Source organism: Aspergillus mulundensis, assembly GCF_003369625.1.
Source record: "Aspergillus mulundensis strain DSM 5745 chromosome Unknown scaffold_1, whole genome shotgun sequence".
Lineage (NCBI taxonomy): Eukaryota > Fungi > Ascomycota > Eurotiomycetes > Eurotiales > Aspergillaceae > Aspergillus > Aspergillus mulundensis.
Window position 1 is genome coordinate 2,218,497 of NW_020797889.1, and position 21,006 is coordinate 2,239,502.

General features: G+C 52.2%; 4 protein-coding genes across 4 annotated transcripts; 2 read left to right on the top strand and 2 right to left on the bottom strand.

Moving 5' to 3' along the window:
* Nucleotides 1-8,471: 8,471 nt before the first annotated feature.
* Nucleotides 8,472-9,719, top strand: DSM5745_02230 (C2H2-type zinc finger protein; the record flags this gene model as incomplete). Its single annotated transcript, XM_026744246.1, has 1 exon — nucleotides 8,472-9,719. The coding sequence occupies one exon, from the start codon at nucleotides 8,472-8,474 to the stop codon at nucleotides 9,717-9,719; it is 1,248 nt and encodes a 415-aa protein (XP_026607409.1).
* A 1,348-nt stretch (nucleotides 9,720-11,067) lies between these two features.
* On the bottom strand, nucleotides 11,068-14,190 carry bro1 (putative signal transduction protein BroA; the record flags this gene model as incomplete). The annotated part of the gene is made up of 3 exons (XM_026744247.1): nucleotides 11,068-12,201; nucleotides 12,249-13,851; nucleotides 13,913-14,190. The coding sequence occupies 3 exons, from the start codon at nucleotides 14,188-14,190 to the stop codon at nucleotides 11,068-11,070; spliced, it is 3,015 nt and encodes a 1,004-aa protein (XP_026607410.1).
* Nucleotides 14,191-14,817: 627 nt separating this feature from the next.
* Nucleotides 14,818-16,282, bottom strand: DSM5745_02232 (putative mitochondrial DnaJ chaperone (Mdj1); the record flags this gene model as incomplete). The annotated part of the gene is made up of 2 exons (XM_026744248.1): nucleotides 14,818-14,989; nucleotides 15,045-16,282. 2 exons carry the CDS (start codon nucleotides 16,280-16,282, stop codon nucleotides 14,818-14,820), a joined length of 1,410 nt encoding a protein of 469 aa, XP_026607411.1.
* Nucleotides 16,283-16,981: 699 nt separating this feature from the next.
* DSM5745_02233 (endopeptidase La) lies at nucleotides 16,982-20,405 on the top strand (the record flags this gene model as incomplete). The annotated part of the gene is made up of 3 exons (XM_026744249.1): nucleotides 16,982-19,916; nucleotides 19,973-20,190; nucleotides 20,250-20,405. 3 exons carry the CDS (start codon nucleotides 16,982-16,984, stop codon nucleotides 20,403-20,405), a joined length of 3,309 nt encoding a protein of 1,102 aa, XP_026607412.1.
* Nucleotides 20,406-21,006: the final 601 nt, after the last annotated feature.

A 21,006-nucleotide genomic window follows, 5' to 3' on the forward strand; every position in this document is an offset into this window, starting at 1 on the left:
ACTTTGCATTTGACTCTTGTGCTGTGCCTCGGACAACGGGCAAATGACGGAACTCCTGGAGTTTCGACCCCGTTCTGCGTGCCATGCTTGTCGCCTTGCAAAATATCTCATGAAATCGATATTCAAGTCTCCAGCGGTTCTCCCGGAGTGCTGTGATCCAGGCCGCAGCTGCGGGAGATGGGCGTCTCAAACACGGCCGCGTATGCCGCTAAGGCAGGACCATGTCTTGACTTCTTGGTTCGCTAACGTAGTAACGTTAGCTGCACATCCTAGCATGACGCCATCATCAAACCTTTCCCTTTTCAGCCGTTGCCCTCTTGAGGCTACACTCATCCGGTCAATCATCGTTGCCCCACAACTGCATTCCATGTTTCCCAAAACGCTGAAAGTCGTTGTATCAAGCAGTGCATCATTCAATACTCTGGTCGTCAGGGATATACCTGCAGACAACGTTTCATTTACACAAACGGAAGCTAAAGCTGCGGACTGACGGGACGGTTGTGACCTGGCAACCATGTGCGGAGTACCTGGGAAGGGATGCTACCCCGTACCGGGATCATGCCATCGATATGAGACAGGGCATGTGAAGGGGGAAGACGCTCTTACATCACGAGTCCACGACCATCACAAGCTCGATTCTCGGCCTGACTCGATCAAAGCCCAATTTTTAGAATATGGCACGCAGATTCAATTGTCCAGATAATTGCTCGTTCGAGCTGATCAAAGGGACATCGAGATTGGTCGACAATCCGTATCAGTGCATCGCCGGAATCTCGGGGTATCTCTCCAAGCTCTTCATCACCCCGGTCGTGTAGCGCATGGTAATGCAGACTAGTACCTCACTAACAGTAGCTAGTTAGGAGCTTCAACAGGGGCTGCTCAAGGCCACAGGCATCTTCAAAACGATAGTCTCCCTGGGGAAGTAGATCAGCTTGTCAATCCTCATAAGTGCGGGGATAATTTCTCCAAAGGATGAAGATAGGGGTAGAATTCTGGAGAATGTTTTCCCGCCTGACAATCAGACCTATTATTATCTTCTCTCGGATGCTCTCCGGGGTATCTCCGGGGAGAACCAACGCCGGCCACAGACCCGGGGTCATGGTGATATGGTTCGCTTACTCGGGCCAACTACCCGCGATGAAGTAGACAGCGTGTCACCGAATGGCATACACAAGACGCAAGCGCGGGTTCAGTAGTGCTGAGGCGCCAAGTCTGTGTGTACAGAGTACTCTCTATTATTGACCCGCTCCTCCTATCTCTGATGCGGACTTTGTCCGGGGGCAAATATCCGGGGCAATTCCCTTCCCCAGTCTGGAATCCAAGACCCCGGATTGCGCAAGTCTGCGCACATCATAAGGTCGTCTCCAAAGCCTCCACGGCCGGAGGACAACCCTCGGAACGTCATAACATGATGGACCTTCGCTGCCGAGGATCAGCCTATTCAGACAGCCATTATTAACCGGGATTAGTTGGAAATTTTGCAACAACCCTGCTGATTCAGGTCCAGAACACGTTCTCCTCCTTCTAGATTATTCCTTGACACCGGGGTTCTGGAAAGGCCGTCAGAGGCTGATGCTAGCTCTAATGTTTCGCCGGCGAGTTACATCCCCGGGGGCAGTCGACAATGGGAAATATCTAATTCCGCCAATCACCTTTACCCCACAGTGTCAGCAAGACAAAAAAGGACCGATACCACGCAAAAGAACACAGGGAAAAATTAACCGGTACCATAAGACGCCGTACGCTGTCTCCGGAATCTGGATAGAGTCAACAGATGCTCAATCCGGAACTGTCCACGGCCCCGCATAACTCCAGGCTGATAAGACAGCTGGGGAACGGGTTTCCCTATGCGACAATGATATCATCGGCATGATACAGAGCTGCCATTTAATTGGACCGAAGCTTCCACCGTCGGACCGTCCTGTTCCAGAAGATTGTGGATCCCCCGATCGCTGGTCTTGGTGTTGGTCTTGGTGCCTTGTGGGGAGAGAATTTCACCAAGGGCTTTTCTCGATTCTCTTTTTTCGGAGGTGCGTGGCATTAGGCGAGGGCCGTGGATGTTGGTGTGCCAAGGGTAAAATACGCCATTGGAACAAGTATTGAAACAATACTGATTACCTTATCTTCTAAGATAACGGCAGACGCCGTTCCCCTCCTTCTATCGAGGATGGCGTTTCAGTGCCCTGACTGGGTGGACATTTGTTCATCCATTATTGCACCATAGTGTCAGATAAGGCGCCCGGACACAGTTCCTGTATCCCGGCCAGCAGGAGGTTTCGGAAAGCGATAGGTCGGCCTGTGCATCGAACTATTGGTTCGTGCAAAGCAAAGTCGAAACACCTCGCTATCTCACCTTCTTCCCCGGATTCTGCCCCCACCATTAATTAGCCGCCGCAGGGATTGGGGACCTACGCCTACGGTCATCACAGCTCGCCGATGGCGAATTGAAGGGGCTTGATAACGAGGTAGCAGTGCTACTGGTATCGCTCACTGCTCGGGTGACTTGCTTTCCTCCTATCACCCGCTTGGTTGGATGGGTTGGTAGACGAGTCAGATCGGATCAGGTCATCCTGAGGTCACCAGAGTTGGACCAAGATGATCTCAGATACCAGGCGGGAGGACAGTAATACTCCGTCCGCGGCCCCCGGAATAACACACGGCATTTCTCATCCAATGTGATCATCATGGAGGAGCTAGCGTCATCCCATGGAGTCATGAGTTTGGATCTCTCTCCCAGCCAGTGCCGCAGGTGTATTCTGTAGGGTTGGCGATTCTCGTGTCAATATTGGATACACAACAAGGGACGGACAATTGAGGTGCTGACGCTTTGACAAACTGGCATCCCAGCCTAACTTTGGACCCCAGCTGTCAACTCCCAACTAGGAGTCAATGCAGTCCCATTAAAGTAGCACAGAAGTACGTCAACGCGTACATTGCGCATAAATATAGATACTCCGCGCAACCTTGGCGAACCTGCATCACCTCACCCCGGTCCCCCGCTAGGGCTGCAATACCTGTCGATTGGTACATGAGAGAGAACGGACCTCTTTGTGTGACGACGCCGATATCGACGTTGGAGCTGTTTGGTTCGGTGTTTGACTGCTGTTTGAATGGCGTTTGAAATGATGGATGGGGGCAGGCTAGGTGATGTTTGTGTCAAGGGTTATATATAGACCCTTCTCCGAGGTATAGCTTCACTCATTGGTCGTCAACTTGCGGTGTATGTCTCGTGTAGCCTATTCGAAGCTGTACCCAGGACACACATACGCCCAGGATAGCCAGCCCCCAGGCGATCTGTGGGTATGGATAGCGATAGGATCTCCCTTGTGCAGATTGTCAATACAAGCTTCATGACACCACACCCCAGACCCCCGAGATCGGGGCCTTTCGCTCACCCATGGGGTCCTCAAGAAAGTAGACGCAGCGACCTCGGACAGCGGGGGAAGTTCGGATCTACCACGCCGGCGCTTAAGCAAGGCAGTTGGCGATGATCTCCAGGCTGAGACGATCACAATCGCATCACACGCATCGGTGTGCAGGCGACAGAAAATTCTTCAATCGATTTGGTAATTCAATCGATTTGGTAATTGGGGGTTGGGGTTATCCGGATTCGAGGGATTTGCGTTCCCCGCAATTATAGATGATTTGCGATCTACCTGTGAACTTACGTGTACTCCGTACTGTACTCAAGTTAGACGCTCTGCTGCAGCCCGGAGTCATGGGCCGATTCCCTAATCTCTGGAGGCATGAGCGTCCTTACAGAGTCAAAGCCCATGATCTAGATCGCTATCGCTTGCGGCATCTGTAGGCTGCTAAGAGGTTCGCCCTGGTCTATTGTTGATGTATTTGGTGGGGATTCTATTCTCCACGGAATAAACGGGCGAACCACTCGATCCTGGCCGGTGATCATCGTCGAGTGCGGAGAAAGGTCATAGAACATGACTATGACCATGAACATGAGAATTGATCATGCTATTGCTCTTTGACCTTTGTTTGTCGGCTAAGCGGCTATTACTCCGTATGTTCAAGGTTCCATTGCCTAGTTTCCCAGTTCCATACTGATGTAGCTTGTCTCAGTTCATGTTGCAGAGAAAACGTACCTATCCAGGGACTTTGTCACTTCGTAGTACGGTGCCTGATGTACCTAGCTGCAGTGCATTGCTGTCTAGGACTGGATGACGACCCAAGCGTCCACTGTGCTACCGGCATGCACCGACCAGGTACTGCATGACCGGGCATTTTGAGTACAGTAGCAGCAGTGACGACTACTACTGTCCCATCATGGTGACAACCAGACGCCGCGGTGAGGTGTCGTCACATCAACTAAAGCGATCGAGATCCGAATCAAGACACTGACAAATCGGGGCGTACGGTACAGTAGATCTCTGCGGAGAAATTCCTACACCGTCCGGACGCCGGAGTAATGTAGTGCGATTCGACTTGGATCGGATCGAGGCGGGGGGTTCATGATTATTGCGTGCTTCCGCGACTCGATTATTTGCATCATCTTCGTACACGATGTGAATTTTGTACATAATGTCAGCTTTTAGATTAGTCTCTGACCGGGCCCGGTTGAAGATAAAGACGATCGTTGATAAGAAGTAATAAGTTGATCATGAGCATGCTGAGAAATCCATCGACTGGCGCAATTGACCATTGACTTGTCGTTATCAGAGCCCGTGACAGCTCAGTTCCCTGGGTTTTCAGTGTCAGGCCGTGTCCACTCCACTCAATTTCGAGTCAAAGACTCAAAAGCGCCTCTCCAGCCATCTCCGCAATCCTTAAAACTTCGGTAAAATGCGGGAAAAATAACCGCCTGAACCAGGTCCAAGTGCCCTTGCCCAAGGGCCAAGTGCCGTGCTTCCCGCGATAATTCTTCGGATCTCACGAACCCCAGGTTCGTTCGCTCGCTCGCCGGCGCTAAGTTAAATTGAAAATAAATTGGCTGTGCTATCTGTGCCGTTATCCGACACCTGGCAGTGCACTGGGCACGCTGGTACCTGCGTGAGTCGTGACTCCATAGCTGCGGTCCCACGATATCGGATTGAGGCTGGCTGGCTGACTACTACTGTACTGGTTGTGCTCCTACATAGTGTGGGGTGATAACAGCAGGCATGATTCGCACTTCTGCCTATCTGTCTTTCAAGTTTCGGCAGTCGGGCCGGCATCTGCATGGATGTGAGAGTCACCTGAGGCAGAGACCCCATTGGAAGTGAAGTTCAAATGACTATCGCCCATTGCGTGCTGGCTACAAATGGTACGAGCACATGCTTCCGGTGCCCGCGCAGTGCCAGATAGGCAGACGTAGAATGATAAGGAAGCTCCGTGCTGTACGGGGTATGGCTATGCGAAAGCGAATAATGCGGAGGCGCAGGCCGTAGAACTTGGGGGCCTGGGGCTGGGCTGGAAGCCTGGGCGCGACTCGCGACCTGCAAGCCAGCATCTGGACAGCTGTCCATTTCTTGCGACCGCCGACCAGCGCCTGTGAGAGGCATAGTACCTTTGCTCCGCCTCGGGGCTGTTTGGGGCTGCTTTGGCGTCCTGCGCTCCCCTGTAGCTTCCTGCGGCGCTGGCCGCGGCAGCCGGAAGGCCGCAAATGAGATCCGTGATATTGTGACGCGGCCAAGGAGGGCATCCCTGAGGGCAGATTCAGATACGAGCCGAGCAGATTCGAGACCCTATCAAGGCTATAATGCGACATCTGCTGATCATCCGAGGGTGTCCTATCAAAACAAGGGGTGAAGCCACCTGCCAAGTCGGTGGGGTATCTCCTTGGGGTCTCCAGGTCCAGGATACCTAACTGCCCAGAGCGGGGACGAGGATGACAAACACTGTAAGCAACTCGATTTTGAGATAGGGCCTGCTTGTTCTGTGTGTGTTAGGCAGGCTATACTATCTTACCGCCAATTCGCAATCGTGGTCTGTGTCAAGAACTTAAGATCGGGCTATGTATGATCGACCACTAGGAAGACTCGCTGAGACGGCCTGCTGCATGCTGCCCAAGACTTTGGATCTTGCTTCAGACCCAAAATCCAGGTTAATTAGCAGACCGCTCTCCCTTGCATCGTCCGTGGATTCCTTTTACCTAAAGGAATATTGAAGGAACTTAGGAAATCTTCAAACTGACTGACCTCATTTCCCCGGATGCGGCGTCATTTTCTGGAGTATACATACGAGTACGGAGCACCGACGGATTCTCAACGGAGAATATGGCATCCAGTAATCGCTTGAATGACGGGAATCATCGCCCCAATGGAAACGCTTCATGAGCCCATGCCCGCTTGCATACCGGTTCTCCCTGATTCCTGAAGAATTCCAGCTGCCAGCATTCCATTGTCCACAGCGGGAGGTGGATCGCGCCGAGTGCGGAGGCCAATTTCCGACAGCCCCTTGCTAGCCACAAGGTCCTTCTTTGTTCTTTCATGATGGATAGCACGACGAGTCGAGGAGTTAAGGATTCGACAGGAAAGACGCAACTTCGCAAGACCGGGGCGTGATGAGATGAACAGTGCACACCCCTGTCCGTGGCCTAGACCAGTCGCAACGACCATTATATACCTCCAGATACCCCGGTAGCTTTGAGGAGAAGATACTGAGTTGCCAGCTGAGCCTGAACTTTAAAGCCGATAATTATGCGGCTATAACTTCCTCGACCTACCTAAATTGGTGAACTACAGTATATCTTGTTTTCCGAGCGAGCACCGAGTTATCAGCGCCCTGAGCCATCCATGGTTACCCGGTGAGTCAAGAGGCTGATGCAATTCTTTTAAGTCTTCCCCGCAATCCGCATGATCCCGGGATATTTTCGTGGCTCAGTAATGAGTTCACCTCTGCTGCAGACCTGGAGTTGGATCTCGGATCTCATCATCATCATCATCATCATCGTATGACTCTACGCCGTCTACGGGCCACGGCTACCACCATCGGCGCGTCGCCCTGCCTCGTCAACGTCGCGGCAGGGATCCTATTGGGCTGCGACGTCCGCCCTGCTGGTAAATCTGTCGGTTTATCAGCCAACCACCAGAGGTGGATCGACAGGTCTCGACTAGGCTATCTCCGAATCCTATCAATCGACGCTCCCCGTGGCGCCCCAGCCTGCCAGATAAGCTGGGGAAGGAATTTGGGAAAGTAAGGCGGATTTCCAATTCCAGCTGGACCCTCTTCTTTAGGAATGATAACGTAAGAACCCGGGTGACGATCTACCGAGCATCACAGGCTGGCCCCGTCCTTGGGTTGGTGTGGAAGTTTAGCATACTCCGTAGTATCATTCGTGCAGAGTGACCAAGATTGCATAATCTTCTTGTTTATGAGGGGTGACCACCTGAAGCCTCAGATGATGAAGGAGATACCATCACATGGATGCGACCAGTACCGTGTAAGAGCGTCCTCCGCAGCAGTGAGTCAAGCTTGGCTACCGCCTTTGTCGGTGATGCCATTCGCAGCATTGTGTGATCTTCCGCGATAGCCGGGTCGGAACCTTGTACGAGACACGCGTATTGGCCTGTATCCTGACAATACGCACACGCACCTGCCAGCCCACTCAGCCGCCTCCGTACTCTACGCAGCACTCCCCGTCCGTACTTCTGCTCATACCGACGAACAGGACAAGCTGGCCTCTTTCGTACTGTAGCCTGTGCAGACTGCAGAGTCGGCAAGCTAAAGAGACAAACATTATACAATTAAGCCATCGAATTGAGTCTCTTGATTCCATATAATAGTCCATCCTCTGCCCAAAGAGAAGATTGTACCAACCCCACACCGGGCCGGGCGAATCTCCAAGCAAAGCAGCCGATCTGGATTGAGCACGTTCTTTTTTTATTTCTTTTCTTTTCTTTTTGCCCTTTTAGCCCTCCGCCCCCCTCTTTCCTTTTATTATTTGGTAATTTTTATCTTTTTTTTTTTTTCTTTTTGCCCCCCCAATATCTTCATCCCCACACAAAGTCCTCACTTTATCTTTTTCTTTTCCTTTTTCTCGCTCCTTGCTCCGATTCCGATAACCACTGTCACTCCCCTCCCCCGAGCTCCCTCCGTCTCATTCTTCTTCCCCCTCCATTCCGCCTCTCATTCTTATATCCTGCCTCCCCCAGACTCTTCTCCAGATTCTCTCCCTCTCTCTTCCTTCTTCCGATCTTTCCCTCGACAGCGTACCCTTCGACCTTAACACACCCAACCATCCCAACACACCGTCCTTCGACTCGGGCTACCTACCTACCTTGGCAGCTCGTCACTCTTTAACACAGGAAAGCCGTCTATCTCGCGATTGCCTAGCCTGAGCACGCAAACAACAGTCATCATCACCCTGCCAAAATTCGATATCATCCGAAGACCGACCTAGGACATTTTAGCGTGGTGATCGTCTGTCGCCGAGCTACCCCCTGGTCGCGGAAACATCCCTTTTCTCGGCTTATCGCAACTCTTCAGAGCTCCGTCCCGCCTTGGTCTCCTCGGAGCTGCAGAAGGACGAGCTTCACATGCCGCAATCAGTTTCGTCAGTGGATTTCTCCAATCTGCTGAATCCTCAGAACACAGCTATCCCCGCCGAAGTCTCCAACACTACTGCTAGTGCTACAATGGCGACCGGAGCCAGTTTATTACCCCCTATGATGAAGGGTGCTCGCCCTGCAGCGGAGGAAGCTCGCCAGGACCTTCCTCGGCCTTACAAATGCCCTCTCTGCGAGCGCGCCTTTCACCGTTTGGAGCATCAGACCAGGCACATTCGCACTCACACTGGTGAAAAGCCCCACGCCTGCCAGTTCCCCGGCTGCTCAAAGCGCTTCAGCCGCTCAGATGAGCTTACTCGCCACTCGCGAATTCACAACAACCCCAACTCAAGGAGAGGCAACAAGGCTCAGCACCTGGCAGCTGCCGCGGCGGCCGCTGCTGCGAGCCAGGATGGTAGCCCGTTGGCCAACAATGCTGGGTCGATGATGCCTCCTCCTAGCAAGCCGATTACTCGATCTGCTCCTGTTTCTCAGGTTGGATCTCCGGATATTTCGCCCCCGCACTCGTTCTCCAACTTCGCCAACCACATGCGCCCCAATCTGAGCCCCTATTCCCGTACCAGCGAGAGGGCATCATCAGGTATGGATATCAATCTTCTTGCCACCGCCGCGTCCCAGGTTGAGCGTGATGAGAGTTTCGGATTCCGCTCCGGCCAGCGCAGCCATCCTATGTACGGACCCCGTCATAGCACGAGGGGACTGCCTTCTCTCTCAGCCTACGCTATCTCGCACAGCATGAGCCGCTCTCATTCGCACGAGGACGAGGACTCTTATGCTTCACACCGCGTTAAGCGCTCAAGGCCCAACTCTCCCAACTCGACCGCTCCTTCTTCTCCTACCTTCTCCCACGACTCCCTATCGCCTACGCCTGACCACACGCCATTGGCCACTCCCGCCCATTCGCCACGACTGAAGCCCATGTCACCGAATGAGCTGCACTTGCCTTCCATCCGTCACCTATCGCTTCACCACACCCCGGCCCTTGCGCCAATGGAGCCCCAGGCTGAGGGTCCTAATTACTACAACCCAAACCAGGCTCACGTTGGGCCGAGTATTAGCGATATCATGTCTCGCCCTGAGGGTGCGCAGCGAAAACTTCCGATACCCCAGGTGCCCAAAGTGGCTGTCCAGGACATGTTAAATCCCAGCGGTTTCACATCGGTCTCTTCGTCCACCGCCAATTCTGTTGCGGGTGGTGATTTGGCTGAGCGATTCTAGTTCGGATCGCGAACAGTCTCGTCCAAAAAAACCTTGTTTCTTGTTAGGCGTACGAAAGATATAGACACTGCATTTCTGGTTGAGTCATGGGCATCATTGGTGTCACGGAATTAGGTTGCTTTGATTCTTCACTGTTTGATTACACTATTTTGCGAGGCGTTGCCTATAGACGGATTATCTCTCTTCTTCACACACACAAGTCGTGTTTTTCTTTCGAGTCACTTCACTTCTCTTCTCTACATATACCTATTTTACCACACTTTTTTCTTTCGAGGCCCTCTCCAATCGGGCAAAGCTCCTCAGCTATTTGCTATGTTTCTTGAGGTTAGCCCTCACAATACAAACACAATTACGACAGTCTCTTTGAAAATTGTACCATTAAATATTCTGTAGATTCCTCAATGAGTAGGACCCATGAAGGACTTTTATATTTTTCGAGCTTCCCATCTCCAGGTCGCTTTTCTTACCTGGCGAGTACCCCGCGTCTACGTAGGGAGGGTGCCCCACCTACAGCCTGCTCTTCTTCAACCTCACGCGCTTTATTATTACCTCAGGGCTTTCTAGCTTCAACGTGCATGTCAAGGACAAGGAAATTTTGAACTACTATCCCAGGTCTGCCCTCTAAAGACCAACCCATACATTATTGCAAATGGGAAGAACTTCTTTTCCATGTATAACAATGCTCAGATTGCCGGAGCTCATCTGTTCTTCTACTCTCGCATAAACTCAATCCCCGCTCCGACCTCTGCCAGCTTTGGCTCCCAGGGCATAGCTCAAGCGTGCACCTACTACCTCGCGATGAAGATGTACATCGGTATCCAACGCTTTGCGTCCGACGAAGAGAGGGCGAGAGCGCTGGCCGAGCCATCGCCGTGAGGCGGCCAGTAGGAGTCCTTGGAAGCCTCGACTACCTAGCCCTATGGTTTGAGGATGTCGTGGGTGCTCTGGATATAAGCCATCATCACTGACCATATCCTTGAGCTCCATGGGTACGTAGGTAGGTCTACGACGGGACGGACATCCTCGACAACTTGATTCATTGCTCATGAAGCTTGCTAAACTTTTGGCAGGGCAATCAAGCAAATACCACGGAACAAGTGAAGATGAAGAGATACGCTACCAAAGACGTCGAGAAGCAGGCCCACACAAAGTGACAAGGGCTATTCCAAATACGGGGAGGAGCGCATTGAGTGATAACGCCGTGATGCAAGGATAGGAAAGAGATGAACATCAACGTATCATAAAAATAAGATACTGGGTACATTCATACGTAAAAAGCTATCGTAACTCTTCATGATCTGAGTCGGGCAAGATATCGATATCCGCAAAAGGAACAAGACAACGCCTCCTACTTCCAGGCGTTTAGACCGGCCCAAGGGTCGGGGGTGTTTGAGGAGGAAGGGGGAAGCCCCGTTTGCGGCGACGACTGCGAATGAGCCTTGTGGTGCTGGCTGCTCCCGTATGGTCTGGCCTGAGCGTACCCGCCAGGTCCTGAGGGGAATGGGCCGGTGGATGGTTGGTAGGTGGTCTGCTGGGGTCGGGGAGGTGGCGGAGGGGGTACGTAGCCTTGCGGCATGTATTGGCTTGAAGGCACGGGGGGAGTAGGGCTGGTGTAGAACGGGGTAGGTGTTGGGGAGTAGAATGATTGACTCGGAGGAGGTGACATGGATGAGGCGGGGATCGGGTATGCCATCGGGTTATAGCCCTCAGAAAGTGGTGCGGCAGCACCTTGCTGGAAGGACTGGGAAGGAAGGTAGGACACACCGGTCCCTGGAGGCATGTACTGGCCGTAAGGGGCCGGAGAATGAGATATAGGCGTCCCGTGCTGTTGTGGAACAGCCGGAGGGAAATGTGGTGACGCCTTTGGAGGAGCGATATTCGTCGGGTAAGCCGGTGCTTTGATAGGCGGCGGCGGAGATTTGGCTTTGGCTGGACCGGCGACTGACGAGGGTGGGGGAACGGAAGGAGGCTTGGGCTCTGTAGACAGACGTTCCATCAGCTGCCTTAACTTTTCTCGCTCGCGTTCCTCGTGGTCGGACGTCCCGGCCGCCTTTTCACGTTCGATCTGGCCCAGAAGCTGGGCGCCTTCAGCCCTGCGGTTGTTGATGAATGTCTCGACGTTCTTTTTGAGACTGTCGACAGTCTCAGCCATCTCAGTGTAGAAGGTTTGAGCCTGCTTTATGCCTGAACCTAAGCTGTTGAAGGAATCGTATATCTTCTTATATCTCGCCATCACGGTATTGCGTTGTCGGGTTATTGTCTCATACTTGGACTGCTCAGCTCTCACCCGTTTATCCTGCAATAGATCTCCATAAGTCTTCGTCAGCTCCTTCATCAGCGCTCCCTGTTTATGAATGGTCTGGACCAATCGCAACTGATGTTGGTGGAACTTCTCCAACTCGGCTTCGAAGAGTTGACTTTCCTGGCCTGTAATTGACTTCTTGTTAAGAATCAAGACATTGGAGATGTCATCGTTATGCACCTATAACGCCCGTTGTCAGCTTTGACACAGTATCCACACGTACTGACGGTAGGTACCTTGTCCTTCAAATCCTTCAAGACCTGTCCTCGCTCTCGTTTTACCAAGTTCAGTTTCTTCAGTATGGACTCTACCCGAGCAATTTGTTCGGCCACAGAAGGAACCCCATCGTCATAGACATCATCTAATAGACTGCCCTCTGCAGCTGAGTAAGGGCTTGTCACACCGTTCTTAGCTTTGCCCTGTTTGGAGCCAGCCTTTATCATTGCTCGCTGGAAAAGCACATCCGCCTCGTCCGTTTCTCCCGCAGACCGCATCTCGTCAAAGTCAGACTCGTACTGCCGAAGGGTTGCCGAAAGCTGCGAGTCACTAGCGCTGGCTTCATGCACCGTATCCCGGTATGTCCGGATATCATTGCGAAGAGTTGTATTCAATCGACTACTGGGCTGCTGGCTCCAATCGGCCCCATATTTCGAGCGCATTTTCTCGCATACGCTTTCTTCCAAGTCCAGCTGTTTTGCGCATTGGTCAAGTGTGGCTAGCACTTCCGACTTGCGGTCTTGGAGGCCATCGAAAGCCTTGGCGAAAGAATCATGGCCCGCCAGCTCTTGACACCACCGTTGGAATTCTTCATCAACCGTCATTTCCTGATCCATCCCTCCTTTCAAGATGTTCAAGCTACCAGGAAGCTTAAAATAGTCCAGGCTCGCTGCCATCTCGCCATTAGCCGTCTCAACCTTTTCCGTTTCTGCCCGTATCAGTTTCGCCTTCTCCTCATCGTAGAGGCTTGCCGTCTCCGTGACTGACATAGGGACAAGTTTCTGGAAGATATCTGGGCCAATAATCCGCTGGATATCTTGACCCTGATATAGTTCGCTAACGGGGATTGCCTTCGCTGCAGGGAGCTTGGATACTGCAGACAGTCCCGCCTCGCTTGGTATAGGTTGATGGTAGATGAAATCGTTGTCCTTGACGAGAGTAGTAAGTTGAGATTGCACGTTCGCAAGATGGAATTTCACGATGTCCACAAGATTGGGGCCAGCCTCTGATGTTAGGTTTGTGTTCGGTGAGACTGATGAGGGAAACGATTTAGCCCAGCCTAGTGCAGCTGTCGAATGTTTTTCCGCCAGCTGGAGCCTAGCGACAGCTACTCCGTGCGAACCGGCTTCACCGTCAGCTAAGGCCTGGTAGTACGACGCCACGGAACCCATGTGTGCCGACTTAGCCTGGAGGAGCGTAGCCCATGACTTATCAAAAATGCCTTTAGCATGCTCCTGCGTCCCCTCAATGGCCTGCGCGTAGAGATATGAGGCCTGGCTAGCGAGTTTCGCGAGGAATCCAGCCTTCTTGTGGTCCATTATTTGCTTCTCGAGGAACACCTCTTGACCTTGGGCGAGTGTAATGTTGATGAGTGTCTTTACGGTTTCGCGGTTCAGATCAGTGGAAGGGGCATGGAGGAAGTTCTCGTTGATGTAGGTAAACATGCCGGCGGATGCTTGGAAGTTGTGATATGCAGTCTTCAAGCCAGTATCGTCGGCGCGATTCTGATTTGCTGCATGGCAGGAAAGGACGGCGGAGATATTAAAGATGATCGAGGCTTTCTCGAAGGCGAGAGAATACTGCGAGGTTGGCTTGTGCGTGAATGCATCATACCTATAGGCAGCATTGGATGGTTAGCGAGGTTGGAAGTGAGCACAATTCGTAGGTCCAATACCAGGTGAACGATATCTTGATGTGGCTCTCATCCACGGGAAACCTGAGATCCAAGAGCTCGAGCTGTCCATAGTATCGGTAGAGGAGGTCTCGTCCTGTCGCGCTGTCCTTGCCAGCGCCCCTCATATCCTGGCGCAACCGGTTGAGCGTAGCACATTCCTGACCATAACGCTCGGGGTCTTCACCATAGCTCTGACGGATATAATCCTTGAGAGGCTGGATCCAATCGATTTCGTTGGTTTGTTTGAGAGGACATGATATCATAGGCGACTGAACCATCTTGCCGTCGTGGAGCGGGGAGCTCCCATTTACCTAAACGGAGAGCGGGGGGTGAAATAGGAGCGAGGAGCGATACGGATTATACGCTGTGAGAGATGGAATGAAAAATGAAAGTTCAGAGAACGAGAAGGAAAAGAAAGCAGGACCGAAAAGGAGAGCGATGGCTGTGGGGTAGGAAGGAGGATGTGATTGTGATGATATCCAGCGGCGGAAATTGCAGTGGTTGGAGTCGGGCTGATTCAATGGCGCCGATGCGATGATTGACAGCCAGCGCGGGGGACCAATAACTCAGCTCTTAAGGCGCTATTGAATCTTGATGACTATTCTAATATTACCGTCAAATAAAATATCGCAACTGGGAGAGTATGTATATACGGAGAAGTAGAGATGTTGTGGCTCTAATAATGTACATGCAGAGACAGCCTCTATGGTAATCCCTGGAATAGAACAAATGGTAATACAATCAAGAGCTTCCCAACATGCAGAATATGCAAAACCACCTAAACCAAAAGAAGAACACCACTCCCTAATCTCGCCGGCGCTATGATATACACAAAGAATTAGAAGGTAGATTGTTTGAGCGGAGTGGATTGACTGCTCCGCCCAGGGCGAAGATAAGTTCATGGTTCAGTCGCTCTTCTTGCCGTCCGAGGAGTCGGAATCCTTTTTGCTGGATTTCTCGTTAGATTTCTCCGATTCAGCAGGTTTCTTATGGTTCATCAGTTTGTGCCATGCGGACTTGAGAAACCCTTCGCCCTTTTTTGCATCTCCGGAAGATGCCTCGGTTGTCGAAGCAGCACTATGGCGGTTAGCTACTATCCAAAAACAAGGATTAATATAGGTGCCAATCATACCCGTCCCTTGGAATATCCATGATCCGCCTGGCAGTCTTATCGCCCATTTCGTCGGCAAGAACTTCAAGGATGGTACGCTGGTTACCCGTCAGGTACTTGGGCATTGCAACCTTGAACTCGACCTTCAGATCGCCGTTAGAAGTGAAGCCGCGGGACCGGCCGCTTAGTTTCTTCATGCCCATTCCCGAAAGTGTGATTCTGTCACCGGTTCCAGTTCCCGTTGCCACCTTGACCTTGACCTGCCCATCCAGAGTGGGGATTTGAACTTCACCACCAAGAAGCGCCGTAGTAAGCGGAATCGACGCCGTATAGAGGATATCGGAACCAGAGCGACTAAAGCGCTCGTCGGGAGAAACCCGGATGGACACATAAAGATCTCCACGCTGCGTCCGAGCTCCAGGTGCGGCGGCTGTCCCCGTAGGGGGTGCATCACCCTCGCCAGATATCCTCAGCCGCATGCCATCCTCAACACCTCCGGGGATATCAACTCTGACGGTCTTTCGGTCACGGACCACTCCGTTTCCTTGGCATGTACCGCAGTGCGAGCCTCGAGGAACAATAAGACCGGCTCCGCCACAGGCGTCACAGGTAGCAGCTACCTGGAAGCCGCCCTGCATCATGTGCACGCGCGTTCCGGTGCCATTGCACTGACGACACTGGCTGCGCTTCGCACCCTCTTTCAATCCGTCACCCTTACAGGTACCACACTCTTTCAGCGGGGTGATAACGACGTCCTGCGAGGTACCCTTGGCCGCTTCCATGAATGAGATGTTGGTTTGAACCTCAATATCCTCACCAACCAGTATCTCCTGGAACGGGCCGCGTTTGCCCCGACCGGAGCGACGGGCGCCGCCCGCGAAAGCCCCGAAAAGGTCTTCAATATTGATATCCGCCGCAAAACCGCCCGGGAAACCACCGCCGAATCCACCAAATCCGTGGAAGCCTCCTCCGCCAGCGAAAGGATTGCCTCCGGGTCCTGCGCCGGCGCTCGGGTCAAAGCCGCCGTTCGGATCAAAGGCAGAGGAGCCGTATCGGTCGTAGGTTTCACGTTTCTGTTTGTCCGAAAGCAGCTCATAGGCCGTCTGGGCCTCCGCAAATTTCTCCTTGGCGCCGGGATCTTTGTTGGTATCGGGATGGTACTTTTTTGCCATTCCATAGTAGGCCTTCTTGATGTCGCCAGCGGAGGCACCTCTATCTACTCCTAGGACTTTGTACGGGTCGGGAATTGCCGCGAGCATGTTTGTAGCGTGAAAAGCCTGCGAACATAAGAAAGGTCAGAGACTTTCGGCTATCAAGTCATATTCAGTCAGAGGTTTATCTACATACCCTAGTTTGGATGGAGTCTGGGCGTTTCTTCATGAAAATGTCTTCCCGCCGACGCCTTGCAGGCGAATCGATGGCGGAGGCATGATATTGGCGCGTTGAGGATGAAGCTCGAATCCCGCTCGTCTGCTTATGTTTCGAGCACTGCCGCGAGGTGCGCAGTATACAGCCGGGAATAGCCGTAGCTTTTGGTACGAGTACCGAAGAAGGGTTCATCGTGGAGATAATGAATGACGGGTGAAATTAAGAGAGCGAATTAAGCGAGGCGCAAGATGCCCATGCCAGAGGGGAGAGTGATTGCTACAATTTCCCCGAGTTTTGGTCTGCGAATCTTGATGGAGCAGAATCGAAGCTTCTCAGTCATTCGGCTCCATCAAAGTTTCCCGACCGGAAAAATAGCGGTCCGAGCTTCGAGATGATGGAACTGCTTGCTTCGGTAATCAATCGTCTGAGCTCGCCATCGCCTCCTCCTCGTCATTGCCTGGCCTTACCGGAATCCTGTGTCTTTCTCCTTGGTCTCCGTGCAAGACCCCCTCTGTTCTGTACATTATACTGTTTTCTATTTCCCACGGCCCCTCCGTCCTACCTCGTCTGTCGTCATAGAAGTTGGGAGCATGCTCCGCGGCCAGACCCTCCGCTGGAGAGCCGCGCTCCAGACACCGCGACCTTTCATCCTCCGGCCTCTATTTGCTTCACACGGATACAATCTCGGTTCCAGATCACTATTAGAGACGTCGCGCCGTTTCCGCTCGCTTCCGCTGTCCCCTCGCACATTTTCATCTAGCGCCGCCCGGCGGAGAGAGAAGCCTCCACCCGAAGACGAGAAGGAGGATCCGAACCAGAAAGAGAACAAAGATAACAAAGATGGAAGCGAAGATAAAGATGTCGAGCGCGAATCTCGTCGTAAAACGACAGATTCACCTGGGAAGCATGGTTTGTCTGTAGATCCCGGAGCTCCGACATCGGGCTTCGCAAGGCGGAGGGAGAAAGCGGCGGACAAAGAACAGCGTGGCGTGGCGGAGGATGTAAAGAAGGAAGCCGAAGGAAAAGGCAACTCTTCAGACACACCGTCTGCTATCCCTGTAAGTGAGAGTCCCTCGGACTCTAAGCCCAGCGGCTCGAACGGCGACGATGGTGGAAAGAAGGGAAAGAAGAACGACAAGGCTCTCCAAAAGCCTTCAGTACCCGATGTGTATCCCCAGGTCATGGCGATCCCCATTGCCAAACGACCGCTATTTCCTGGCTTCTACAAGGCCATCACGATCCGCGATCCAAATGTCGCTACAGCTATTCAAGACATGATGAAACGCGGGCAGCCATACGTTGGCGCTTTCCTGTTCAAGGACGAAAACGCAGACGGTGATGTGATTGAGAACACAGATGATGTTTACGACACCGGTGTATTTGCTCAAGTTACTGCTGCATATCCACTTCGTGGAGAGCAAAGCGGCGTGACGGCCGTGCTATATCCCCACCGGCGTATCAAGATCTCCTCCCTACTCCCACCGGGCGATTCTGCCAAGACTGCTTCGCCGGAGGATAAGACTACAGAGAAGCGTGGTGATGTTGTAGCAAGCTTCGAGGAGAACGCCGCGGAGCTAGTACCAAAGGATCATTACGAGCCTACCTCTTTCTTACGAAAGTATCCGGTCAGTTTGGTGAATGTTGAAAACCTAACGGAGGAGCCCTTTGATAAAAAGAGCGCCATCATTCGGGCTGTGACAAGTGAAATTGTCAACGTCTGCAAGGAAATTGCCACTCTCAACCCCTTGTTCCGGGATCAGATCTCGGCTTTCTACACCGATCAATTCCCCGGAAACCTGAGCGATGAACCTGCCAAGTTGGCAGACTTTGCGGCGGCTGTGTCTGGCGGAGAGTTGCATGAGCTCCAGGAGGTTCTCGAGTCAATGAACATTGAGGAGAGACTGCCCAAGGGGTTGGTCGTATTGAAGAAGGAGCTCATGAATGCCCAGCTTCAAACAAAGATATCGAAGGATGTGGAGGCCAAGATTCAGAAACGACAGCGAGAGTATTGGCTGATGGAGCAGATGAAGGGCATTAAGCGGGAGCTAGGTATTGAGTCTGACGGCAAGGACAAGCTTGTGGAGAAGTTTAAGGAGAAGGCCGAGAAGCTTGCGATGCCCGAGGCTGTTAAGAAAGTATTCGATGAAGAGATCAACAAGCTGGCACACCTTGAGCCGGCCGCGTCCGAGTTCAACGTGACCCGGAACTATTTGGACTGGTTGACCCAGATTCCCTGGGGCCAGAAGAGCGTGGAGAACTTTGGCATCAGCAACGCGACCAGTGTGCTCAACGAAGACCACTACGGTTTGAAGGATGTCAAAGACCGCATCCTCGAATTCATCGCAGTTGGAAAGCTCCGAGGAACTGTGGAAGGCAAGATCCTGTGTCTTGTTGGACCTCCTGGTGTCGGAAAGACAAGTATTGGGAAGTCCATCGCTCGGGCGCTGAACCGCCAGTACTACCGATTCTCCGTGGGTGGATTAACGGATGTTGCGGAGATTAAAGGACATAGGAGGACGTATGTCGGTGCGCTTCCTGGGCGTATTATCCAAGCACTCAAGAAGTGCCAAACAGAGAACCCTCTTATCTTGATCGATGAAGTGGACAAAATCGGCCGTGGCCACCAGGGTGATCCGTCGTCTGCACTACTTGAGCTTTTGGACCCTGAGCAAAATTCGTCGTTCCTGGATCACTACATGGATGTACCCGTCGACCTATCAAAGGTTCTGTTTGTTTGCACTGCCAATGTCACTGACACTATTCCTCGACCATTGTTAGATCGTATGGAGCTCATTGAGCTGTCTGGCTACGTCGCGGACGAGAAGATGGCTATCGCTCAGAAATATCTTGCGCCCGCTGCTCGAGAACTAACCGGCCTCAAGAATGTGGACGTTACTCTCAGCGAAGATGCGATTGAAGAACTCATCAAGTCATACTGTCGAGAAAGTGGTGTGCGAAATCTGAAGAAGCAGATCGAGAAAGTGTATCGAAAGGCGGCGTTCAAGATTGTTTCCGACCTCGGAGAAGACGTACTAGCGGAGGACAAGGCTCTCACAGCCGAGGGCAAGGCGGCGCAAGAGGAGTCGCAGAAGGAGACTGAGTCCATCGAAACATCGAGCGAATCGGAAAAGTCCACCACAGAAACCCCTCGGGTGGCACTCAAGGTACCCGACAGTGTACAGCTCAGCATCGGCAAGGACAGCTTGACCGATTACGTTGGCCCGCCAATCTTCACCACTGACCGCTTGTATGACACCTTCCCACCGGGTGTTACCATGGGTCTGGCTTGGACCAGCATGGGAGGTGCGGCTCTCTACGTCGAGTCCATCTTGGAAAATGCGTTGACACCCGAGTCACGGCCGGGTCTTGACATCACCGGCAATCTGCAGAACGTGATGAAGGAGTCCACTCAGATTGCCTACTCATTTGTGAAGTCCGTGATGGCGAAGCAATTCCCGGAGAATCGGTTCTTCGAAAAGGCAAAGCTGCACATGCACTGCCCGGAGGGTGCTGTTCCTAAGGATGGTAAGTTGTCAGCCCAATGAAGCAAGAAGAAGCTGAAATGAGCTAATCGCAATTAGGCCCGTCCGCTGGTATCACTATGGCCACATCCCTCCTTTCGCTGGCATTGGATCACCCTCTTGACCCAACGATTGCGATGACTGGAGAGTTGACAGTCACGGGAAAGGTACTGCGAATTGGAGGACTGCGAGAGAAAACGGTGGCTGCGCGCCGTGCTGGTGCCAAGACGATTATCTTCCCAGCCGATAACATGTCCGACTGGCTGGAGCTGCCTGAAGTGAGTGCTTATCTTTAGGAACATCCTGAGCTTCTTTTGGCTAATATTTCGTGCTATAGAACATCAAATCAGGAATCGAAGGTCACGCAGTGAACTGGTACTCAGAAGTGTACGACATCTTGTTCGCCGATCTCGATAAGGATGCTGCGAACCGTATCTGGCAGAAGCAGCTGTCCGAGGAGCCCAAGCAGAAGAAGTCCGAGGACGACGACTGAACTTGGGATTTCGGTCGGGGGCTCGCCTTGAACCGGCATTTCTTTGGTACCTAGACTTCTGTTGCAGTTGAGCCTTGGGATTAATTGGTTTCTGTGTTTCTGGTCATGTACAGGCGTTCATTGCGGAATGCATGGTCCGGAGTTGTTTCGCTTTAAATACATTTTAGACTTGCCGGCCCTTTGGATTCTCTTTTTACTAGAGAGTTGAAGAAAGAGCTTGACACACTCCGCTCTGAAAATGAGGATTGCATGATGAGGCAGCTGTACGATTGGATTGATTTGATATCTACGGACACATGCATGTATATAATAAACTATAACAAAACATGAAGAAGCCTATTCTCATACAATTGAACACCTTGCTGCTACTTGTAGGCTATGGAGGTACTTCCTGCAACCCAATTCGGTAAATAGTCAACGCTCCCGTCCCGACCACATACAAGCACGCATATAACATAACGATAAGACAAAGAAACGCTCGCACCACACTAGGCAAGTACCTCCAAGCCTCATCAAAGACCATGCGCTCATCACTAATATATTAAAGTCCAGTTCATACCACTAGTGACCCTTCTACCTATCGCAGACCCGGAGCATGCCA